This window comes from Gymnoscopelus braueri (genome assembly GCF_963280865.1).
Source record: "Gymnoscopelus braueri genome assembly, chromosome: 11".
NCBI lineage: Eukaryota > Metazoa > Chordata > Actinopteri > Myctophiformes > Myctophidae > Gymnoscopelus > Gymnoscopelus braueri.
The window spans coordinates 41353725-41374244 of NC_137613.1; the positions used below are offsets into that span (position 1 = coordinate 41353725).

Consider the following 20520-nt stretch of genomic DNA (forward strand, 5'->3'; position numbering starts at 1 on the left):
TATTTTTAGAATTCATATTGTCTTTCCACTTCTCTTTTTTTGTTTTCCTTTCCTCTAGTCTATATGTTCTGCTTTGCTTTCCTTTCCTCTGCTCCAGGACCTCACCTCCTTTCTCCAATACTCCTCTCCTCTCCTCTCCTTTGGTCAAACTGGTCATTGGCAGTCAGATGACAGTGACTCTGCCCGGTTAGCTAATCTAATCCCATAGTCGCCACAGGCTGGCTAACTACTGCATAGCCCGGGGCCAGCTCAAAGGAAGCCACTGTACAGGACGGACCATGCCAGGGCGACCGCTGCAAAAGAGAGCTCAGGGATGGCTCAGTCTGTCTTCTTTCATAACAGCCCATCTGTCTGTGGCTTGGCCTATAGGCCACTTTCCTCCCAACCAGTCCCAAAGATTAGGAACTGCCCCTTGTCTGTTGCCAATTAAGGCACGCGCTGACAGTTGTTAGGTAATGCCTGAGGTAGTGATTAGCAGTAATTAGACCACTTTGTTGTACCTTTGTTGCCCTGCTGTCATCATTGCTGTGACGCTTATTAGAGAAGAGTACTTTTACATGAGGGCCAGTTCAATAATTGCAGAAAGCAAGCAAGAAGTGAGCTGAGGTGAGGTGAGGTGAAGGGCAAATCGGGCGATTGTATTATCTCATCATACAACCTTTTTGACCATTGTGTACCATATGTAGCCTTTCATTATAATCCATATTATTTCTACACTGTACTGTATATGACATTTATTACCATGATCATGATTCATCACTACAATCTCCAGTGCCGTTACAAACTAAAGTTACTGTATCTTTAACTTAGTTGGCAATGCAGTATAATATGTACGAATATGAAAATATGTTAAGAATATGATCTCGTCTCTTGAGGGTTGTATCTCAGCATTTATATTTTTCCATCTCCATTTTAATTCAAAAGACCATTAGGTTTCCAAATAGTCACCTTCTTGAAATAATGTCCGAAGTACATTTTTGAGGATTTTTAAATTTTTGCCCAAATCAGCTTTTCATGACACTGGCCACCTCTGGTAAAATCACCTAAATCCTAATAGAAAAGGATCACGCTGTTCCTGCCCCCTTTAGTATAATGGCCTATCTCAAGAGTGACATAACATAAATTGCATAAGTCTGGAGTAAGTCAGTTACTCCACAAATAATTTGGCCTAAGTCAGGTTTATAATTGCCTAAGTCAAAATAGAAATTGGCCCAAGTCATTTAATCCTCTTATGTTACATAACTGACAGTGTTATTTTTGTGTCAATAGTCATATATTGTTATAAATGTTTTGGGTGAAATGATTAAGAAATACCATATAGACCAATTATTTGTTTACCAACATTGAGACTGGACGCACAGGTGATTGTTTTATGCAATCAATTCCCATATTGTTTCGGGGTGCGCTGGTTTCAGTTCATTCAACCTCCTCTTGCGTGTTGGCTAGTGAGGCGCGTCCTAGCGAGACCTGACAGAATGGGTTTCTTTTGGTGCCGACCTGCGCGCGCATACTGGTTCTTATCAGTGTGACGTCGTCTGTTAAGGGGTCTATAGTTTGTTTTGGTTCAGTTCTTTTCTGTTTTCTGAAAAACTTTTAAAAAATTGTCGAAATTTCGTCACCTTCTTAAATGCAGACGAAATGCATTCATGACAGGGACATTACGTTTTCATTGATTGCTGACCTCACAGCATGTTTGCACTGCACTTCCTGGCACGTCATCGTTTGTGTGCAGACAAACCTGAACATAAAGGCGCGAGCACATGGTAAAAAGGCCAGTGGCTGTCCATCAGCTTATTTTCTCATCAACCCAGTCTCACTTAATCACTTCAGCTGAATCAGTCTGAAATTAGCCCTCTTTCCATCCCCCAACCCCACCCCTCTTCTCACCAGTCGTTTTCACAGCTTTGTGGATTAGACAGATTGAATGTCTGAAACTGTTTGTTATTTTCTCTCTCTAGCCTCCTCTTCTATTTATACCCTGTATACAGTAGTAGATGAATCACAATGCAGACATGGATTGACATACTATATGCTAATGCACTATAGATTGAGCAAGCACTAGAATTTAATTATGATGCCACGTCTCAAAGTATAATATGGATTATTTATAGTAATCTTTGGAAGGACAAAATATGCTAAATCTGTCTGAGAACAATGGAAGCAATGCTCTTGGGTTAGGAATAGCCTAGGTCACATATACAGGTCACACAAGACTATTCTTGACACCCTATACCAGTGGTTCTCAAACTTTTTAATGTCAGGGACCCAAACATTTATTATGTATTTGGCAGCAAACCCCCACCCGAAAATATTTGTGCGCCAGGGATCCACCCACCCACCCAGATTTGTGTTAAAATATTAAAAACTTTTCCCTGGGAGGACCACTTTGAAAACCACTGCCCTATAGTAATTGTGTGTCACACACACACACACACACACACACACACACACACACACACACACACACACACACACACACACACACACACACACACACACACACACACACACACACACACACACACACACACACACACACACACACACACACACACACACGTAACCTCCTCTAATTTGCCCTTGCTTAACTATTGAGCATACAGTAATGATGCAAAATGAAGCAATGTCAGCATCACTTAGATTGTATCTTGGCATCACATGACAGTGTGGAAACCACAGCCTGTCTCAGATGAAACAGATCATTTCAATGAATAACTTCTGTTGCAACTGAATTGGTGATGAAAGGTACAGTAAGGCACGTCATAGGGATGTGTCTGCTTGTCAGTACCGTTCCGTAGCTAATAGTTCTAATATACTTTTCTGATGATTGATCATGCGGAGGTGTGAAAGAAAGAAAGAAAGAACACATTTTCATGTATTTTTTGTGCAATCCACATGACCTCAGTGCATCAGACTTGACAGGTGGCAGGCAGCCTGTTGGATGTGCTGGTGAGCAACACCGGTGCTCCCCAGGGAACCGTCCTGTACCGTCCTAACGGGTACGTTAGATGTAATGATAATGATAGTGATAGATTGTACATTATACATTATGCTTATGTACATTATACTTAAAGCCTATATCTATTAATAGTTTATACATTATGCTGACCCAGTCAGATCAAGTGCAGGAGGCTAGGTCAGACTTTAAGTCTATTCTTATTTTTATATCTGTATTATATTTGTACTTTGACTTTTATTCTCTACTCTTACCATATGTGTTTCATGCGACACCTGCATTTCTACACGGGATGAATAAAGACCTGTCTGTCTGTCTGTCTGTCTGTGTGTCCATCTATCTCTTTCTTTAATCCAAGTAAAATGTGCTATCTGTCAAACCAATCGTTAAAGTTATTCTCATTCTTATATAGGCAAAGCAGTAATCAATTTCTTTAATGATGATTTGTCACCTCTGTGTCATAATTGTGGAGGCGTTTGTTTCCACAGAATTAGTGGATGGAGTTCTAAACAATGGAAACCTTATAGGCTCCAGTACCAGGACACACACACCCCTTTGCTGGAGTTCCAAATCACCATAATAAAAGCATCAAATTAGTACATTGCAGGGCTGAATCAACTTGTGAGTGATGTGTTTTAAGGATGTCCCAGTGACTAGCCTACATTAATGATTACACAACTAAGACTCCAAATTGTCTACAATGTCTTAATCTGGCACACACACGTGCAAGCACGCACGCGCGCACACACGTACGCACACACAGGCTGACATCACTTTTTGTAAAAAGCGGGACAGAGGTGAGAAGTATACTGTATTTGTTCTGATAACGAAAATGCCTCTGATAACAGTCTAGAATGCAGGATCAGGTATTATCAAGTACACTTCCACATCACATCATTTATCATGTGATGATAACTCATTTACACTAAACAATTCTAGTTTATTCTGAATGTGTATTTTTTAAGTTGATGTTGTACTACTGTTTTATACCATCTCTGTAACATTTAAATGCCTTATTCTAATAAATTGTGTCCGCACTTTAACAATTGTTAAATGTATTTGTAATTTTTCAGTTATAGTGATTGTTAAAATGATAATAAATAAAGTTATATGCTATGGCATTGATTTGCTGTTATTTATCTGTTTTACAAGGGGTTTATCCGAGTCAGGCCATATAACAATGATAAAAAATCGTTTCACAACCTATAGGGATAGCAGTATACAGCTGTAAAAAAAGAAGGAATATTTTAATGCACTCTTATCAGCTCGGTACTCTGTATCGACTAATACGCAAGTTCAGGTATTGGAATCATCGGTAAGGAAGGTAAAAAATGCTACATCGGGTAACTTCTTTGTTACTGTACTTAAGTAGGCTACAATTTGTAAATATCGGTCATTGATTTGAGTATTTATTTTCCTTGTATATAACTGTATATAACAGACTCATTAATCTGGAATTCACATTTCAGTAATCTTCACCAGATTTTTCCTTTTGAAAATCCTTATTATGTGATCATGGACTTGATTGGGATTCAAATTCTTGGTCTTGTTTTGGGTGGTCTCAAAAACAGCACTATATCCCGGCCTGAGGATTCCATAGTTGGAGTTCTAATTCTAAACTATGGCTAGGCCTCAGGAAAACATGGGAAGCACATACACTTACTTGGCCTTAAAATGACACACACAGACCCATACACACCACCCACATTTCACCTGAGATTGACTTCTTGTAGCTACACCTACTGTCTAGCCAGAAAAGCACATTGCCTAACTCAGTAGTTCCCAAATGGTGTGCATGAGACAAGACCAGGCATGAGGCCCCTGCTGGCTGCGGCTCAGTGTCACTGACGGGGGGTCATAGTAGATCGGTTGCTCGTCACTCTCCAACTGTACACCCACCCACCAGCAGTGTGCTTATTTCCTAAAACGTTCTCGGCAGCTCAGCTTGCAATTGGCCGGTGCGGTAGACCACTGCAGTCTGAACTGAGGGGGCCACAAGTGAAGCTTGTGGAATAAGTGGTCTTGTTGGGGCATTTTTACCTAGGATTCTTGAGGGGCCTCAAATGGAATGAAAAACAGTTTATTTATATATAAAAAACAATAATTTGGGTAAATCTCATGAGGCCCCCTGACTGTTGAGGCCCCAGGCAGTCGCCTAACCTTGCCTAGTGCAAAGACCCCCCCTGCCTTGGGATTTTGTGACAACCACACATTATTTTTGCAATTACTACACAAAAAGTTACGCATTTTTACTATACTATTTTGACTACATCAGTACTTTGTGCACACTCATTTCCCAATACAGAGGCAAAATCTATACCCGAAAAATACAAATTACAGACACAGACAGACATACAGAAATCTCCATATATGGACATAAAAGGAACACAGACAAACAGACGGGTACAACTGGTAACGAAGGGCACGGGCAGTGTTTTTAAAAGTATGTTAATATTTTAAATATGCTTTTCATTGAGGACTACATTTAAAGTAAATTAACAATATAGTACTTTCACTTGAGTAAATAATTTAAAAGGGTATTTCAGCTTTTACCAGAGTATTTTTAGATGAGTATTTTTACTTTGAGTTGAGATAGTAGGCTACTTCTGCTACCTCTGTGTCTGGGAGAGCATGGGTGTATATTACAGTAGCCTAGCAGCCTACATGTGTTTGTGCATGCCTTGAGAGGAAGTGCTTTCACTTTCACTTCAGTGCAGGCTCACTGTCGTGATTCAACAGATTCAAAGAGAGACAAAAATAGAGACTGAGACGAATACACTAACAAACAGACATAGAGTCATAGACATAAACCTCAAGAAGACATACGGACTCTCTTGCAGACCAAGCCATGCCATTTAACTACCCAGCTGCTCGGAGAGATGACAGTAAGGTCGGTGTCGTGTTCCTGCTGTGTGTATTTGCTCTGCTACTGCTGTCTGTCTTACAGTGATTCTGTCTTAGAGCACACAATCGGCAATACCGTAATAATAATAATAATAATAATAATACACTCTATTTGTATAGCCTGTTTTAAAACAGTTAAAAAGCGCTTCACTAAGATTCCAAAGAAAAAATAAAGAGATAGCAAATGTGAAAGAAACATATAAATAAATAAATAATAAAAGAGCATATGAGGAAATACTGTAAGTGCGCGAGAAACATAATGAAAGGATAAAAAGATAAGAACACAAAACTGACTTTAATCAGGAAGTAAATGCAAGTCTATTAAAGTGTGTTTCAATAAGTCATTTAAAAGAGAACACTGATGTTTGCCCGTCTGATCTCCTCAGGCAGGTCATTCCAGTCCAGGTGGCAAAGGCCCAATCGCCCTTTGTCTTCAGTCTAGATTAGAATGACCAGAAGAGCCTTCCTGCCTGAGGATCTCAGGAAGAGAAAGAGAAAGACCAGAAAGAAAGAATGTAGACGCGTTCCCGGATTGAATGGGTTATCCCCTAACTGCTCCCAACGAGCAGGTCGGTGCCTTGGAAGGTTTCCTCCAGAGCCATATAAGGAGAGTTGCGTCACCTCCGCTCACTTCATCGGGCCAGTCTTCTACAGAGCCTTCTATTGGCGAATAGTGACAAAGCCCTGAACCGGAAGTGTCCGTTTTATTTATTTATTTCAGGATATAAATAAAAAAACATGGTTTTAGAACAACACAATACTACCTTTTTTAATACTTTTCATTGGTTCAATATTTGTAAAACCCACACAGAGGGTTTTCAATGGCACTAATTTATTCAAAAATAAAAAAATTAGTTGGCTGGTTCCTGCCCGACAGCGATGATATGTTCCCACACGATAGAAATTATTCTATTTATTAGCTACTTTTTAGAGCGTGTTTTTTAAACATATATCAATGAATCGATCAACCACTTAAGCAAATTTGATTACATTATCGATTATGTTTTATAATCAATTAAATTGGTTAGTTCGATTAACTGTTGTGACCTAGAGTATATTTCCTTGTTGCAGGTGGATGAATACCATGGAACTAAGATATGTGATCCCTACGCTTGGCTGGAAGACCCCGACAGCGAGGAGACCAAGGTAAACAACACAAGGCAAGACAAATGGAGGAGTGCATACAAATGTTGTTGAGGTGCCAACCATGGTAAAGCGATCAGGTTTTAAAAGATGAAGCAGCTGCACGCTTCTAGCCTCAATGCAGTTATTAAACAGAAACAAAAAAAACTACTTCACAACAAGCATTTCACAATAAGTACATCACTAGAAACAAGTCTACAGGCAATGCAGGCTTGAATCAACTTGTGAATAATATATTTGGCAAAATGTTAAGGATGTCCTAATGACTATCAATGTTGCACAAATAAGGCTTGTTAGCACTCAAAATGGTCTTATGCGGTAAACGTGCTCGCGCACACACTCACTGACACGCACACACTGACACGCACACACACACACACACACACACACACACACACACACACACACACACACACACACACACACACACACACACACACACAGACAGTCTGTCCAGTCAAGTCTTTGGCAATGCAGTAAATGTTCAGGTGATTATCAGGAAGTACGTATTGTACTAGCATACATACACTATGAGCAATACATCAATGTACAGTTCCTCTGGAAGAAGTTCCTATTAGCAAAGCAGATGAAGAAACATGAGAAGAAAAGTGCAACAGAGTGATTCACGACAGAGGGAAGAAAGGTCTATATGTTACCGACAGCACAGGGAAACTACAGACTGCTGTATCGATGTCAGAGTCATCCCTATTGTTGGGAACAGCTCTCCCATAAATCTAGTGCAGAAAATTCACATTGCATCGAGGTTGTGAGTGTGTGCAACTGCTTCATCTTTTCATCCATTGTTGGGAAAAATGTTCTCTCACTCTGTCGCTCTGTCTCCACAGGCATTTGTGGAGGAGCAGAACAAGCTGACCATGCCTTTCCTGGAGCAGTGCTCAGTCAGAAGCCAGCTCCACCAGCGACTCACCGAGCTCTACGACTACCCCAAATACAGCTGCCCTTACAAGAGAGGGAACAAGTAGGAACTGAATGATATGAGACATGTGAACAATATATAGGAACTACATTCAAAAGAATAAGATAACAGACGTACAAACAAAAAACACACAATGTTAATTAGAGAGGATGGGTTGAAAGCAAGGGATATATGCACAGTAAAATCCTAAGTTAAATTGTCTCTCAGGATTTTTGTATTAGTTGAAATGTGAGACTCAGGTGAGATTTTATTTTTTGCAGGTATTTCTACTCCCACAACCAGGGCCTTCAGAACCAGTATGTGCTCTATGTGCAGGACACTCTGGATGGACCAGCAACAGTGTTCTTTGATCCAAACACTCTGTCCGATGATGGCACCGTGGCACTAAAGAGTGAATCCCACCCTAACACACACACACACACACACACACACACACACACACACACACACACACACACACACACACACACACACACACACACACACACACACACACACACACACACACACACACACACACACACACACAGTAACCTTCTCTAATTTGCCTTTGCTTAACTATTGAGCATACAGTACATAAACGCACAAGCATGCATGTATACACAATACAGAAACTGCACATACAAACGCATATGCACCGTGTTCAATGAGAAATACGTGTGGCGCACACACACACACACACACACACACACACACACACACACACACACACACACACACTGTATTACATTAATACATTTTAGATTACATTAAAATAGTGCCTAATAACTAATTATCTATACGTAGGTCAATTTACTAAGATGGGATTCGCTATTCCGCAAACTAAATCTCTTTCTCCCTTTTTCTCTCCTGATCTCTCCACCCAGTGGGGCGTCTCTCAGAAAACTGTGAATATTTCGCCTATGGTCTGAGCTCCAGCGGCTCAGACTGGGTGACATTACGGTTTCTGAAGGCTGACGACCGTAGTCCACTGCCGGACGTGCTGGAAAGGCTCAAGTTCAGCTGTCTGGCCTGGACGCATGACGCCAAGGGTGTCTTCTATAACTGCTACCCACGCCAGGACGGCAAGGCTGATGGTGAGGATCACAACTAGTTTATTCTAGTAAAAGCTGAATGTATGGAAGATGCCACGTGGTTTTGTCTTGATACCACCCCTTATGCAAACACAGTTTCCCCTTTTGGGACGCTTTGGACTTGAACTTGATGGAGCTCTAAGCCTTTTCCCTTTTTGTTTATTAATTCTACAGATTGTAGCCTAATTCTTCACTACTGTTGGTACACCTGCATTTTAGTAAGCACAGCTTTATTCAAAGCTAGTCCACAAGGATTGAGCATGCATCAATGCATCCTATTCTGCTTATTGCTGTATACTAGGCACAGAGACCACCTCCAACATCAACCAGAAGCTTTACTACCATGTGATCGGCACCAAACAGTCAGAAGACATTCTTGTTGCGGAGTTCCCCGACCATCCTAAGTGGCTCAGTGAGGTGACGGTAAGTCATACCAGGCTTGGATATTGTTAATGTCTCAAATCATTGTTAGTGGGTATTTCTGTCCTGTCTTGTGTAAGTCTGGCAGAACGTGTACAGTAGTACAAAACATAAGAACTATTTCCCTTCTTCCCTGCTATATGGCCCCTCTGTCATACCAGGTTTCTGATGACGGCAGATATGCCGTTTTGTCCATCAGTGAAGGGTGTGAGCCTGTCAACCAGCTGTGGTACTGCGACCTCCAAGCACTGGACAATGGCATCACAGGTCAGTATCCATGTGACCACCTACAGCTACAGTACAGCTGTGATCTCTTCTCAAAGTAAATTAGTTCCATCTCCATGTGATATGTCAGATCAAACGGTTCAGAGATTAAACCAGTGGTTCCCAACGTTTTCTGGATCATGGCCCACTTGAAAATCTTAAAAGCGTTCCTAAAGCATATCAAACTTAATAAAGTCTTATATAAAGTCTTAATAAAAAGTTGAGAATCACTCCTCTAGAGTTCTTGAGAGATGAGAGCTCCGCGGTTTTACTCAATCAATCCCTTCATCTCCCTTCAGGTTTGCTGCCCTGGGTCAAGCTGGTGGACAATTTTGAGGCGCAGTACTCTTACGTCACCAACGAGGGCAGCGTGTTCACCTTCCGCTCCAACCTGGACGCACCTCTCTACTGTGTCATCAACATAGACCTGGAGCGACCAGACAGACAGCACTGGAGCACACTCATTCCACAGCATGAAAAAGATGTCCTGGGTGAGACTGAATATCGTTGCAGAAACCTTGTATCTCACAATGTGACGCGATGCAATGTATTGTGAGCTTGTAGATCGACTATTTTAACTGTTCTTGATTTTTTTTTTAAGGTTGACATGCCAAAAATACTGTTGTGTGGCTGTTAACAAGAGCTTGTGACTAAATAATATATACACATATCAAACTACATCGGATCCATTGGAACACATTATTTTTACCTGAAAAGTTACGGTTTGGGATATACAGTACAAGGTTAATGCCAGACAGCGACGACATAGCAATACTGAGGGAGAACAGAAAACAAACAATGTGTATCTGCACTTCCACACACTGCTAGCGGCTGTCACAATCATGACATTTTCAATGATTAATGGTCGTATAAATAATTGCTATTTACAATTTTATTGTGATTTTGGAATTGAACATTCGACCATATAAATCAGTTTTTGAAAATGTTTGAAAATGTATTCACATTTTTCAACATGGAAACGATTATACAAACTATTTGCTATCATCAGGCTATTATGTAATAATTGTGACAGACACACCGCAGGTACACACGATAACACACATGTCACTCTTCCAGCGATGTTACAGATCATACTGTTGGTACAGTAACGTTTGGCATATGTAAATGGAGAAGCAGTCGATTAAAGTGGTCAGATTTGTAGTTCCACATTTAGGTCCTTTCACTGTTAGGCAACACCTTCCTGATAAATTTTCCATCACTTCCACTGACGTTTCGATGTCTAACCACAACAAGCTAAACTTCTCTTTGTCTGACCCATCTTCGTCAGAGGGAAATGCTCAAACGCAGAACTTGACCATTAAGCGTTTTTCTTTTTTAAATAGTGTGTCATTTGGTTTAGTCATACAAATTAAAACATAACATAATCGAAACATTGTATATCCATGGTTGCACTGATACACACACACACACACACACACACACACACACACACACACACACACACACACACACACACACACACACACACACACACACACACACACACACACACACACACACACACACACACACACACACACACACACACACACACACACACACGCCCCTGCATTTAAAAACTATAATAGGTTGGACAATTATTTTTTATCAGAAAAAAAAAATGTTTTACACTGTGATAATCAGAGATCATTGGTAAAAACCATGTCAAATGCTAATGAAATAGTAATGAACAATTCAGCCTAAAAACGCATTCATTCAGTCATTCATTCAGTTATTTTAAAGTACCTGGAAGACAAAACTATGAGTGATCTCAGAGCACATCTACAGTATCGTCCAAGCATAATGATCACACTGCCCCCTACAGTCTGTTAGCTAAAGGAAAATAACTCATTCATGTTTTATCTCTTGGTATGATGGGCTATTGTATTGGGTTTCATGACGCTAGAGAGCACTAAGTAGCACACTGCCCCCTATCATCTTTTTAAAGGAAGTGCAGTCAACTAAGTAAATAATAGGCAGGTTCTAATAAGAGACCGTTATCTGCAGAAAAATAGTGCTTGTATAAAGACAGGTCATACAGTATGTAAATATTATTCATCAGACCATATAAAAGGGAATTCCTGGTCTTTCACCTCATTTTGTACACCTTTTTTGCACCTACACATGCTCCTGGGCTTTCCTCTTAATGACTGCCTTGCATTTACTGAATGAAACGAACGAGTGTACATTACACACTCACAAAAGAACAGTGGTGAAAAAATTAATCAAATGTTTTACTTTAGTAAAAGTATCAATACTGCAATGTAGAAGTACTGTGTTAGAAGTAAACGTTTGGAATTAAACATGTACTTGAGTTAAAGTACAAAAGTATTGGTATCAAAATGTACTTAAAGTACCAAAAGTAAAAGTACTAAAATGTTGAAAATAGCAGATCTACAAGCTTGTAGATTGCAACTTTCAAATAACCTATGGGTATAAAATAGGGCTAAAGTGGTTAATAAATGTTTTATAATGTAAGAATTTATATCTACAATGTAACTAAAGTTTTCAAATAATTGTAGTGGTGTAAAAGTACAATATTTGCCTCTGAGATGCAGTGGAGTAGAAGTACTTAAGTGCAGTACTTGAGTAAACGTACTTAGTTACTTTACACCACTGCAAAAGAATCACCACCTGATAAGCTCATGCAGCATGCCATACTACACCTACATCAACTCCACTTTCCATTACTCTCTCTGTGAATTATTCTAGGCATGGTCTCCTGCGTGAACCAGGGACACCTGCTGGTCAACTATGTCCACGACGTGAAGGATATCCTGCAGCTGTATGAGCTGGCGACAGGCCAGCTGGTCCGGGACCTGCCGCTGGACGTTGGCACGGTGTCGGCAGTGAGCTGCAAGAAGAAGCACTCGGAATTCTTCTACAAGTTCTCCTCCTTTACCACGCCAGGTAATATCATCACACAGTACGGAGAGATTCCTGACCTCTGATCAAATAATTAGGCACATAATCAAAACAAAGCCCCAGAGAGTTATTTTCTGTTGAAATAGTACTTACGGTTGGTTTGGTAATCTACTGTATTATGATTACACTGTGACCTCTAGGTATCATCTACCACTGTGATCTGAGCGATGTGACGCCAGAGCCCAGAGTGTTCAGACGGGTGGAGGTGAAGGGCATTCAGGAGGAAGACTATCAGACCAGCCAGGTGACCATTCAGTCTACTACTGTACTCTCTCCTCCAGAAACACTGAGATGGGTCCAATGCACTTACTGTTTGATTACACCAGTTAACACTAGGGCTGGGACAATAATCACATTACCATGGTTCCAGCGTGTAATACAGTATGTCGTTAGCCTCATAGCATAATTGCCTAACTCATATTTGTAAAGTTTTCAGGAGAGACTTGTTACAAAAAAATCACTTTCTGCCTAAGTCAAAATGTTGACTTAAACGCACTTTTTGCCCAAGACATTTTTGGCTTAGGACTTAGGCAATATATAAGGCACAATGATGCAGCAATGTTAGGAGAGTAGAGCTTGAAAAAATGTCAATTTCACCATTTTGTCATTGAGCTAGACAACAAGGGGCAGCAGGTGAATTTGGACATGCAAGTAAAAAAGCCTAAACTAAGATTGCATTTTAGAATTAATCATCCTGTAGCAAAGCTGACACACATCAACTGTTTAAAAAAACATCACTTTAAGCCCACAAATGTCTTGCTTGATTGTTTTCCTCTGAATTTTGCTCTGTCTTTGAAAATCTTACAAAAGCCCCTGTCTGTTTTCAGGTGTTTTATCCTGGTAAAGACGGAACTAACATCCCCATGTTTCTGGTTCACGCGAGAGGCCTAAAGAAAGACGGAACACATCCCGTCTTCCTCTATGGATACGGAGGCTTTGAGAACTCCATTCAACCACACTACAAGTGAGTTCACTTGTTATTATCATCAACTTCCTTTATAATCAGATAACCCCACACAGTAAAATCCCTAGTGCTAATTTACCCATTTGTACATCTGAGAGTGTACAAATGTAACCAAATGGACCCGTGAGAGTACTGGATTTCTTGGGTACTGTGTGTAATTTCTCTACCAGGCGAACAAGCTAGCTAATGAGAGCCTCTCGTTGTAAGTGGAGCAGCAGCATTATAAGAATGCTGATTGTCTCTTGTGTCTGGTCAGTGTGTGAAGATGTTTGCCTATAGTGACATGCCCAAAATAGGGCCACCAGTTTGATTGAGTGATTAAGGCCTGTCCACACAAGGAGTCATTGACGCGCATGGTAATTCATTTTCAATGAGAGACGAGCGGGAAGATAGGGAGGCAATAGCCATCTGACACTGACACGTTTGTGGTCATCTCACATACACGCCCACCACCAGAATCGAAATTTGTAGAACGCGTTTTTTCACATGAAAGTGCGTTTCAGTGCGACCCCGCGGCGCGGATCTAAGCGTAGCGTGAAAAGTCCCTTAAGCATAAGGATAAGGATGCTGCTGATTGTCTCGTGTCTCTGGTCAGTGTGGCTTACCTGCTGTACGTCAGACACCTGGGGGGAATCCTGGCTGTGGCCAACATACGAGGCGGAGGAGAATATGGACTCACCTGGCATAAAGGTACACAGAAAACATAAAACATCTCAAGTTGTGCCTGGATCTGGATTGTTTTAAATGCCTTTTTTTATGTGTTCACAACTTTTCCCTTTTCCTGAACATTATTCCCTTCCCTGAGCACCTTTTCAGGGATGCTAGTAACTGTTCTCTGCTGGCACCTAGTGTCCATCTAGTGTATTACCTAGTGCATTACAGTCACCAAAACAACTGCGTTATCAGGGATGCCAAGGTGATAACGACTGTAATATGACATATTGTCTTGGGGTGGTCCCCAAGACGAAGCAACGAACCTGGGGTGACAGGGCCTTCTCAATTGTTGCCCCCTCCCTATGGAACTCACTCACAGATTACATCAAAGCTACCCCCACCCTTGCTTTAAAAACTACCCTCAAAACCCACCACTTCAGACTCGCATTCCCCACCTAATTCAAATCCCCTTTTACCTTTTCATGTTGCTTAGCTTTTTACATACATTTTCTAAACTATTTTTTTCTTAATAAAGTTGTCTTGTTTGCTTTGTTTTGTGAAGCGACTTTAGGAATCTAGAAAAGCGCTATATAAATTGCATGTATTATTATCATTATTATTATTAAAACACGTACTGTATGTTAAAAGCACAAAAAAAGACTAAAGCTGTTTACGGTATCGTAAGCCATGTTCTATTTCCTTACTCACAAGACTTTTGAGTGTTTTGCATGCATATGTCCCTCCTCTACCATATGTCATGTTTATTTCCCGTTATGTCACATCACACGTGTATATGTGTTTGTGTGCGTGCGTGTGCGTGTGCGTGTGTGTGTGCATACAGCTGGCACCTTGGGGAACAAGCAGACATGTTTTGATGACTTCCAGTGTGCAGCAGAGTATCTGATCCAGGAGAAATACACCACAGCCAGTCACATCGCCATCAACGGAGCTTCCAACGGAGGGCTGCTGGTTGGTAAGGACAGAACATTCATTGTTAGATCTATGAGTACACAAGAGGTTTGGTTTTGGTTCTTCAACAGAGAAAGAGAGAGAGAGAGACAGACAGACAGACAGACAGACAGACAGACAGACAGACAGACAGACAGACAGACAGACAGACAGACAGACAGACAGACAGACAGACAGACAGACAGACAGACAGACAGACAGACAGACAGACAAGTGAAATTGGAAGTGAAACCAGGAAATGAGCAGATAAAATTGGAACTAGAACACTATAAAATGTAAGCTGATAAATGGGTACTTGATTAAATGAAATTGATGACCCACCTGGAAAAAAAGATCTGTTTACTAAACTAAAGCACTGGAAAGACATGGGAGACCCCTGTTACTGAACAAACACAACCTTTTAACAATACACTCTTTGTTTAAAATATCACTTGCATGCACCTCTAAGGCATTAGGCAACCATAGCCCTGGTTCTGCATTGAAGTCAGTAGTTTCCCAGCATTCCGGTACTGCACTGCAAAAGGTACTGAGTGCAACCTGGCATCCCAGTGAAAATAGCAGATCTACAAGCTCACAACGTGTCGTGTGAGAGCTCGTACAGTAGATCTGCTATTTTCGCTATTCATTGCACAAGGTATATGGGGCTTAAGTGGTTAACATTCAGGATTTTACAGTGTGGAGCTCAGCTCGTGCTGGCTGCCCTCCAACTTAACCGCAGTGTGAGTGCCCCGTTAACTGCATGAAGAGTCATTTGGCACGGTGTGTGTGTGTGTGTGTGTGTGTGTGTGTGTGTGTGTGTGTGTGTGTGTGTGTGTGTGTGTGTGTGTGTGTGTGTGTGTGTGTGTGTGTGTGTGTGTGTGTGTGTGTGTGTGTGCAAGCGAGAAACTAAGTGCGGAAATTAAACTTACCAAAGGCACCTAAATTCAACCCCACCCTCTGAAGTACAATGTCAATGTTCCAAATTGGCTTTCAGCTATGTCGATCACAACGGAATCAGCGCTTTTCATTTTTTATGTCTTCAGCATAATTGGTAATGTCAGATTCACCCAACAGTAGTTAGCTGCTTAGCTTGAATTAATTTAGTCATTAAACAGCACATTAAACAGTACTTAGCCACATCGTTTACATGCCATATGGCATTGTACAAAGCCAACTACTGTCATTCCTACTTCCTTGGTTGTTTAACTGGCCGTTTAGAGATGACTGTATCTACAGTGTGATTACTGTTGTCCTGTGTAAGCAGTATTTATGATGTAGTGACTTGTAGTCGCTCTCATCCTCCTTTTTATTTCTTTGGCCCCACAGAACTGTTGGGCCAGAGTTAGCTACAGTATGTGGCTTATTTCATTGCATTTGCAGCCCTTGGCCAGGAAGATGTTAAGAGCAATACAAAATAATGCAATATAGAAAGTTAAAACAATACGATTAACAAACAACTCATCACCTATGCATTACATATACTCTCCATGTTCGAGCACGTTTGTTCCATAGGGTTCAGATCAATGATCACATGATCGATTTGACCCGAGCCATGATTTAAATGTTTTAAAAATACTGAAGCCTGTGTGCTCTCTGATATGAAGGGGAATTGAGTTCCATTTCTTTGCTTCTTTCTCTGTCACACACACACACACACACACACACACACACACACACACACACACACACACACACACACACACACACACACACACACACACACACACACACACACACACACACACACACACACACACACACACACACACACACACACACACACAGGGGCGTGCGTCAATCAGCGTCCAGACCTGTTTGGCTGTGCTGTGGCTGAGGTGGGTGTCATGGACATGCTGAAGTTCCACAAGTTCACCATCGGCCATGCCTGGACCACCGACTACGGCTGTGCTGACGACCCTGAGCAGTTCAAATGGCTCATCAAGTAGGACAGCTGACACACACACGCACACGCGCACACACACACACACACACACACACATACACACGGGACGCCAGGAAGAAAGTGGTTAATAACGTACCTCACTCTCCTGCCAATCATCTGTCATTACGTCCCGTTCTCCCATCACACCGCTCTCTTCTGTCTCTTCCAGGTACTCCCCGCTTCATAACCTGCCCCCGGCCCCCTACGACGGCCCCCCCTACCCCGCCGTCCTGCTCCTGACGGCAGATCACGACGACCGCGTGGTGCCCCTGCACACCCTCAAGTACTGTGCAGCCTTGCAGCACGGGGTGGGCAGCGGTCCTCGACAGCGCCAGCCTCTCATGGTGCGGGTGGACACCCGCAGTGGGCACGGAGCGGGCAAACCCACCGCCAAGGCCATCCTGGAGGACACGCACATCTTTGCATTCATAGCCGAGACCCTGGGACTCAGCTGGAAAGTATAAGAGAGGGAAAGAACATTATGTTAACATTGGAAAACAGTAAAACGTAAGGTTCCACTGATGCATAAATCATACCAAGTAGCCGTACTTAGTTTTATTTTGTAAAGGTTACCTACAATGCAACCAATATTAAGCACTGAACTCAGGTTCACAGCACAATCTTTTGTTTATGAGTTTGTAATGTGATGTGAATAAAATGTATTGCATACCCATCAGTATCTCTATCTGATACTTATTTGCAGTCAAATAGTTTAATTAGTCAACAGATTGGTTCGATCAAAACCACTGGGAAAACAAACTAATAGAGAGAATGGTGTACTTCTCACCTTTTCCACCAAGTGGCAGTGTGGGTCCACAAAATGAAAGCTGCAAGAATACATGGCAGAAGTCCCACACCCCAATCAAATTTGCTCAGATTTACTGTAATCCTCAGTCAAGCAGATAACATCACAGAGTAACTGTTGTCGGGGGATAGGACCCAAGTGCAGACAACCATGGGCAGAACAGGATCAATATAATGAATGTATTGACAAGGCGGACAAGGGTTACAGGTAGGTGAGGTAGGCAGGCAAGTGTCAAAACCAGGACAGACAGAAGTCCATAACAGGCAAAGTAATCCAAATAGGGAGCAGGTAAAATGTCCAGAGACAGGCAGAAGGTCAAAATCACACAGGTCAGATAGTAGAACGTAGAACATAAACAGAACAGTTGTTTTTGTGAGTCTTGATGAGAAGGGTGGGAACAGGTGTGTAGATGGGTGTGGCAGTCAGGTGATGAGGAAAGGAGTGAAAGACTGAGGGCATCACCCGGTGGATGAGGGGGGAATAGCAGGTTTGTGTTGAGTTGAAGGAGATGTGGATGGAGAGGAGAGAGAGAGAGACAGATGGAGAGGAGAGGAGAGACAAAGACAGACGGTGACATAACACATCGAGGTCAAAGGTTTGATGTCAGTTTAGTGTCATTCTGCTGGGCTGCCTCGCTAAGAGGGGATATACTGTAGAGCACAAAGACCCAGTAGGATGCCACTCTGCTAAATCCCTCACTGACTATAGTGGCTGTGACTGTCAGAGATGGAATGAAAAGGCTGGCTGACGCTGCCGAAGAATAGCTTGACTAATAAAACACGGAGGGGTGGGGGTGCAGCTACATAATGAACAGAGATGGAGGCAGACTTGAGAGAGAGGAGAGAAGGTACACTCACAGAGTGGACCAGGAGGCATCCAGATGGACTGTCAGTCAGTACGGACCATGGCTATGCAAAAATAGCAGATATACAAGCTCATAGCGTGGCACCGAGTGCCGTGCTATGAGCTTGTATATCTGCTATTTTTGAGCTTGTAGATATGTCTTTTTTTTTTTAATCATGGAAAATTTGTGCAAATCTTTGAATATATACAGGTCCTTGGAACAAAATATTTTGAGATGGGGGTCTGCGGCCAAATACATATAATTTTGGGTGGTCCTTCACATGAAAAAATATTATTGCAACATAAGTAAAACAAAAAATAATAATAATAATTTAAAAGACATATGTAGAATCCCCAGAAGCAAATATTTGAGTTAAAAATCTTCGCTTTAAAAAACATATATTCAAAGATTTTCCCACATTTTTTAACTTGTAGATCTGCTATTTTTGAATAGCCAAAGTGTGAAATAATGGTTATAGCTCAAATCTAAAATGTCACAGGTGTGTTCCCGGATTGAATGGGTTAGTTGAATAGTAAAGAGATAAGGTGATGACCGGTGTGGAGTAAAAAGAAAAAGGAGTGAAGGGTGGAGGCCAGGTGGGGTGAGGGGATGAACGGATGAGGGCCGGGGAGAAGAGAGGGATGGAGAGATGAGAGGCAGATATAGGCTGACAGGGCATAGAGGGGATGAAGGGGCATGATGAGGGCAACGAGCATTATGGCCAGGGACGTGGGGACGAGAGAGAGAGAGAGAGAGATGAAGTACGAGTTAGGGGCACGAAGCGATGAGGCGTGGTCTTCCCTCCTGAATGTATGTTGTTCCAACTCCATTTAAACTGTCAAAGAGAGATACGGAAACGCCATCCCTGCCAGCGCAGCAGCCAGAGAGAGAAAGAGAGAAAGACACTGGAGAGATAGAGTGTGCGCATGTGTGCGAGTGTGTGTGTGAGTGTGAGAGAGAGAGAGAGACCACTCGGTCACTCCGAGTTTAATCTGAGCTCAATAGGGAAGTTATGATTCAGTCAGACGGGGCGCAGCGGGCCTCGTCTAAGCGTATCTCCCTCGGATGGACAGACGGCTCGGACAGGAAGAGGAGAGGAGAGGGGAGGAGAAGAAAGGCTGTAAAAAAGAAGGCCGGGGTTTAAAGGATTTCTCAACACAATGGACACCGCCCCGCCGGGGGAAAACGTGCTCCAATGAATGAGGCTGGGGGAAAGACAAAGCCAGTAATAAGGTGGACACACGAGATATAGATAGCTGTGAGAGGGAGAGAGAGAGAGAGAGAGAGAGAGAGAGAGAGAGAGAGAGAGAGAGAGAGAGAGAGAGAGAGAGAGAGAGAGAGAGAGAGAGAGATGGGGGGTTTTAAGATCACAGAACAAAAGGCTCCCAGGAGTAACCCTGAGTACTGGCCTGGCTTTTTCTGCCTCATTTCCTTCATCCGTGTCCCCTCACCTCGAAGCCCCCCCCCCCCCTCTCAGTTTTTGCTCTCTCCTTGGCGAGTGCACGCATGCGCGCACGCACACACACAAACACACGCACGTGCTTTCTCTAAGCTGTAACGTTTCTTTTTCTCAGGAGAAACACAAAGGCCTTTGGTGTCTCATAGCTCCACACACACACACACACACACACACACACACACACACACACACACACACACACACACACACACACACACACACACACACACACACACACACACACACACACAGTCACACACACGCGCACATGCACACACACAC

General features: G+C 42.2%; 1 protein-coding gene across 2 annotated transcripts; it reads left to right on the forward strand.

Moving 5' to 3' along the window:
- The first annotated feature begins 5663 nt into the window (after positions 1 to 5663).
- On the forward strand, positions 5664 to 17803 carry LOC308095859 (prolyl endopeptidase). 2 transcript variants are annotated; one of them, XM_080442980.1, is made up of 15 exons: positions 5664 to 5846; positions 6932 to 7006; positions 7849 to 7982; positions 8201 to 8331; positions 8807 to 9016; positions 9315 to 9436; positions 9595 to 9700; positions 9997 to 10188; positions 12410 to 12607; positions 12763 to 12866; positions 13450 to 13586; positions 14182 to 14276; positions 15082 to 15213; positions 16974 to 17130; positions 17300 to 17803. In XM_080442980.1, exons 1-15 carry the CDS (start codon positions 5805 to 5807, stop codon positions 17592 to 17594), a joined length of 2130 nt encoding a protein of 709 aa, XP_080299106.1. In that variant the 5' UTR covers positions 5664 to 5804; the 3' UTR covers positions 17595 to 17803. The 2 variants fall into 2 exon arrangements, with proteins under 2 accessions (XP_080299106.1, XP_080299107.1); XM_080442981.1 differs by having other exon boundaries at positions 5712 to 5841.
- The last annotated feature ends 2717 nt before the right edge of the window (positions 17804 to 20520 follow it).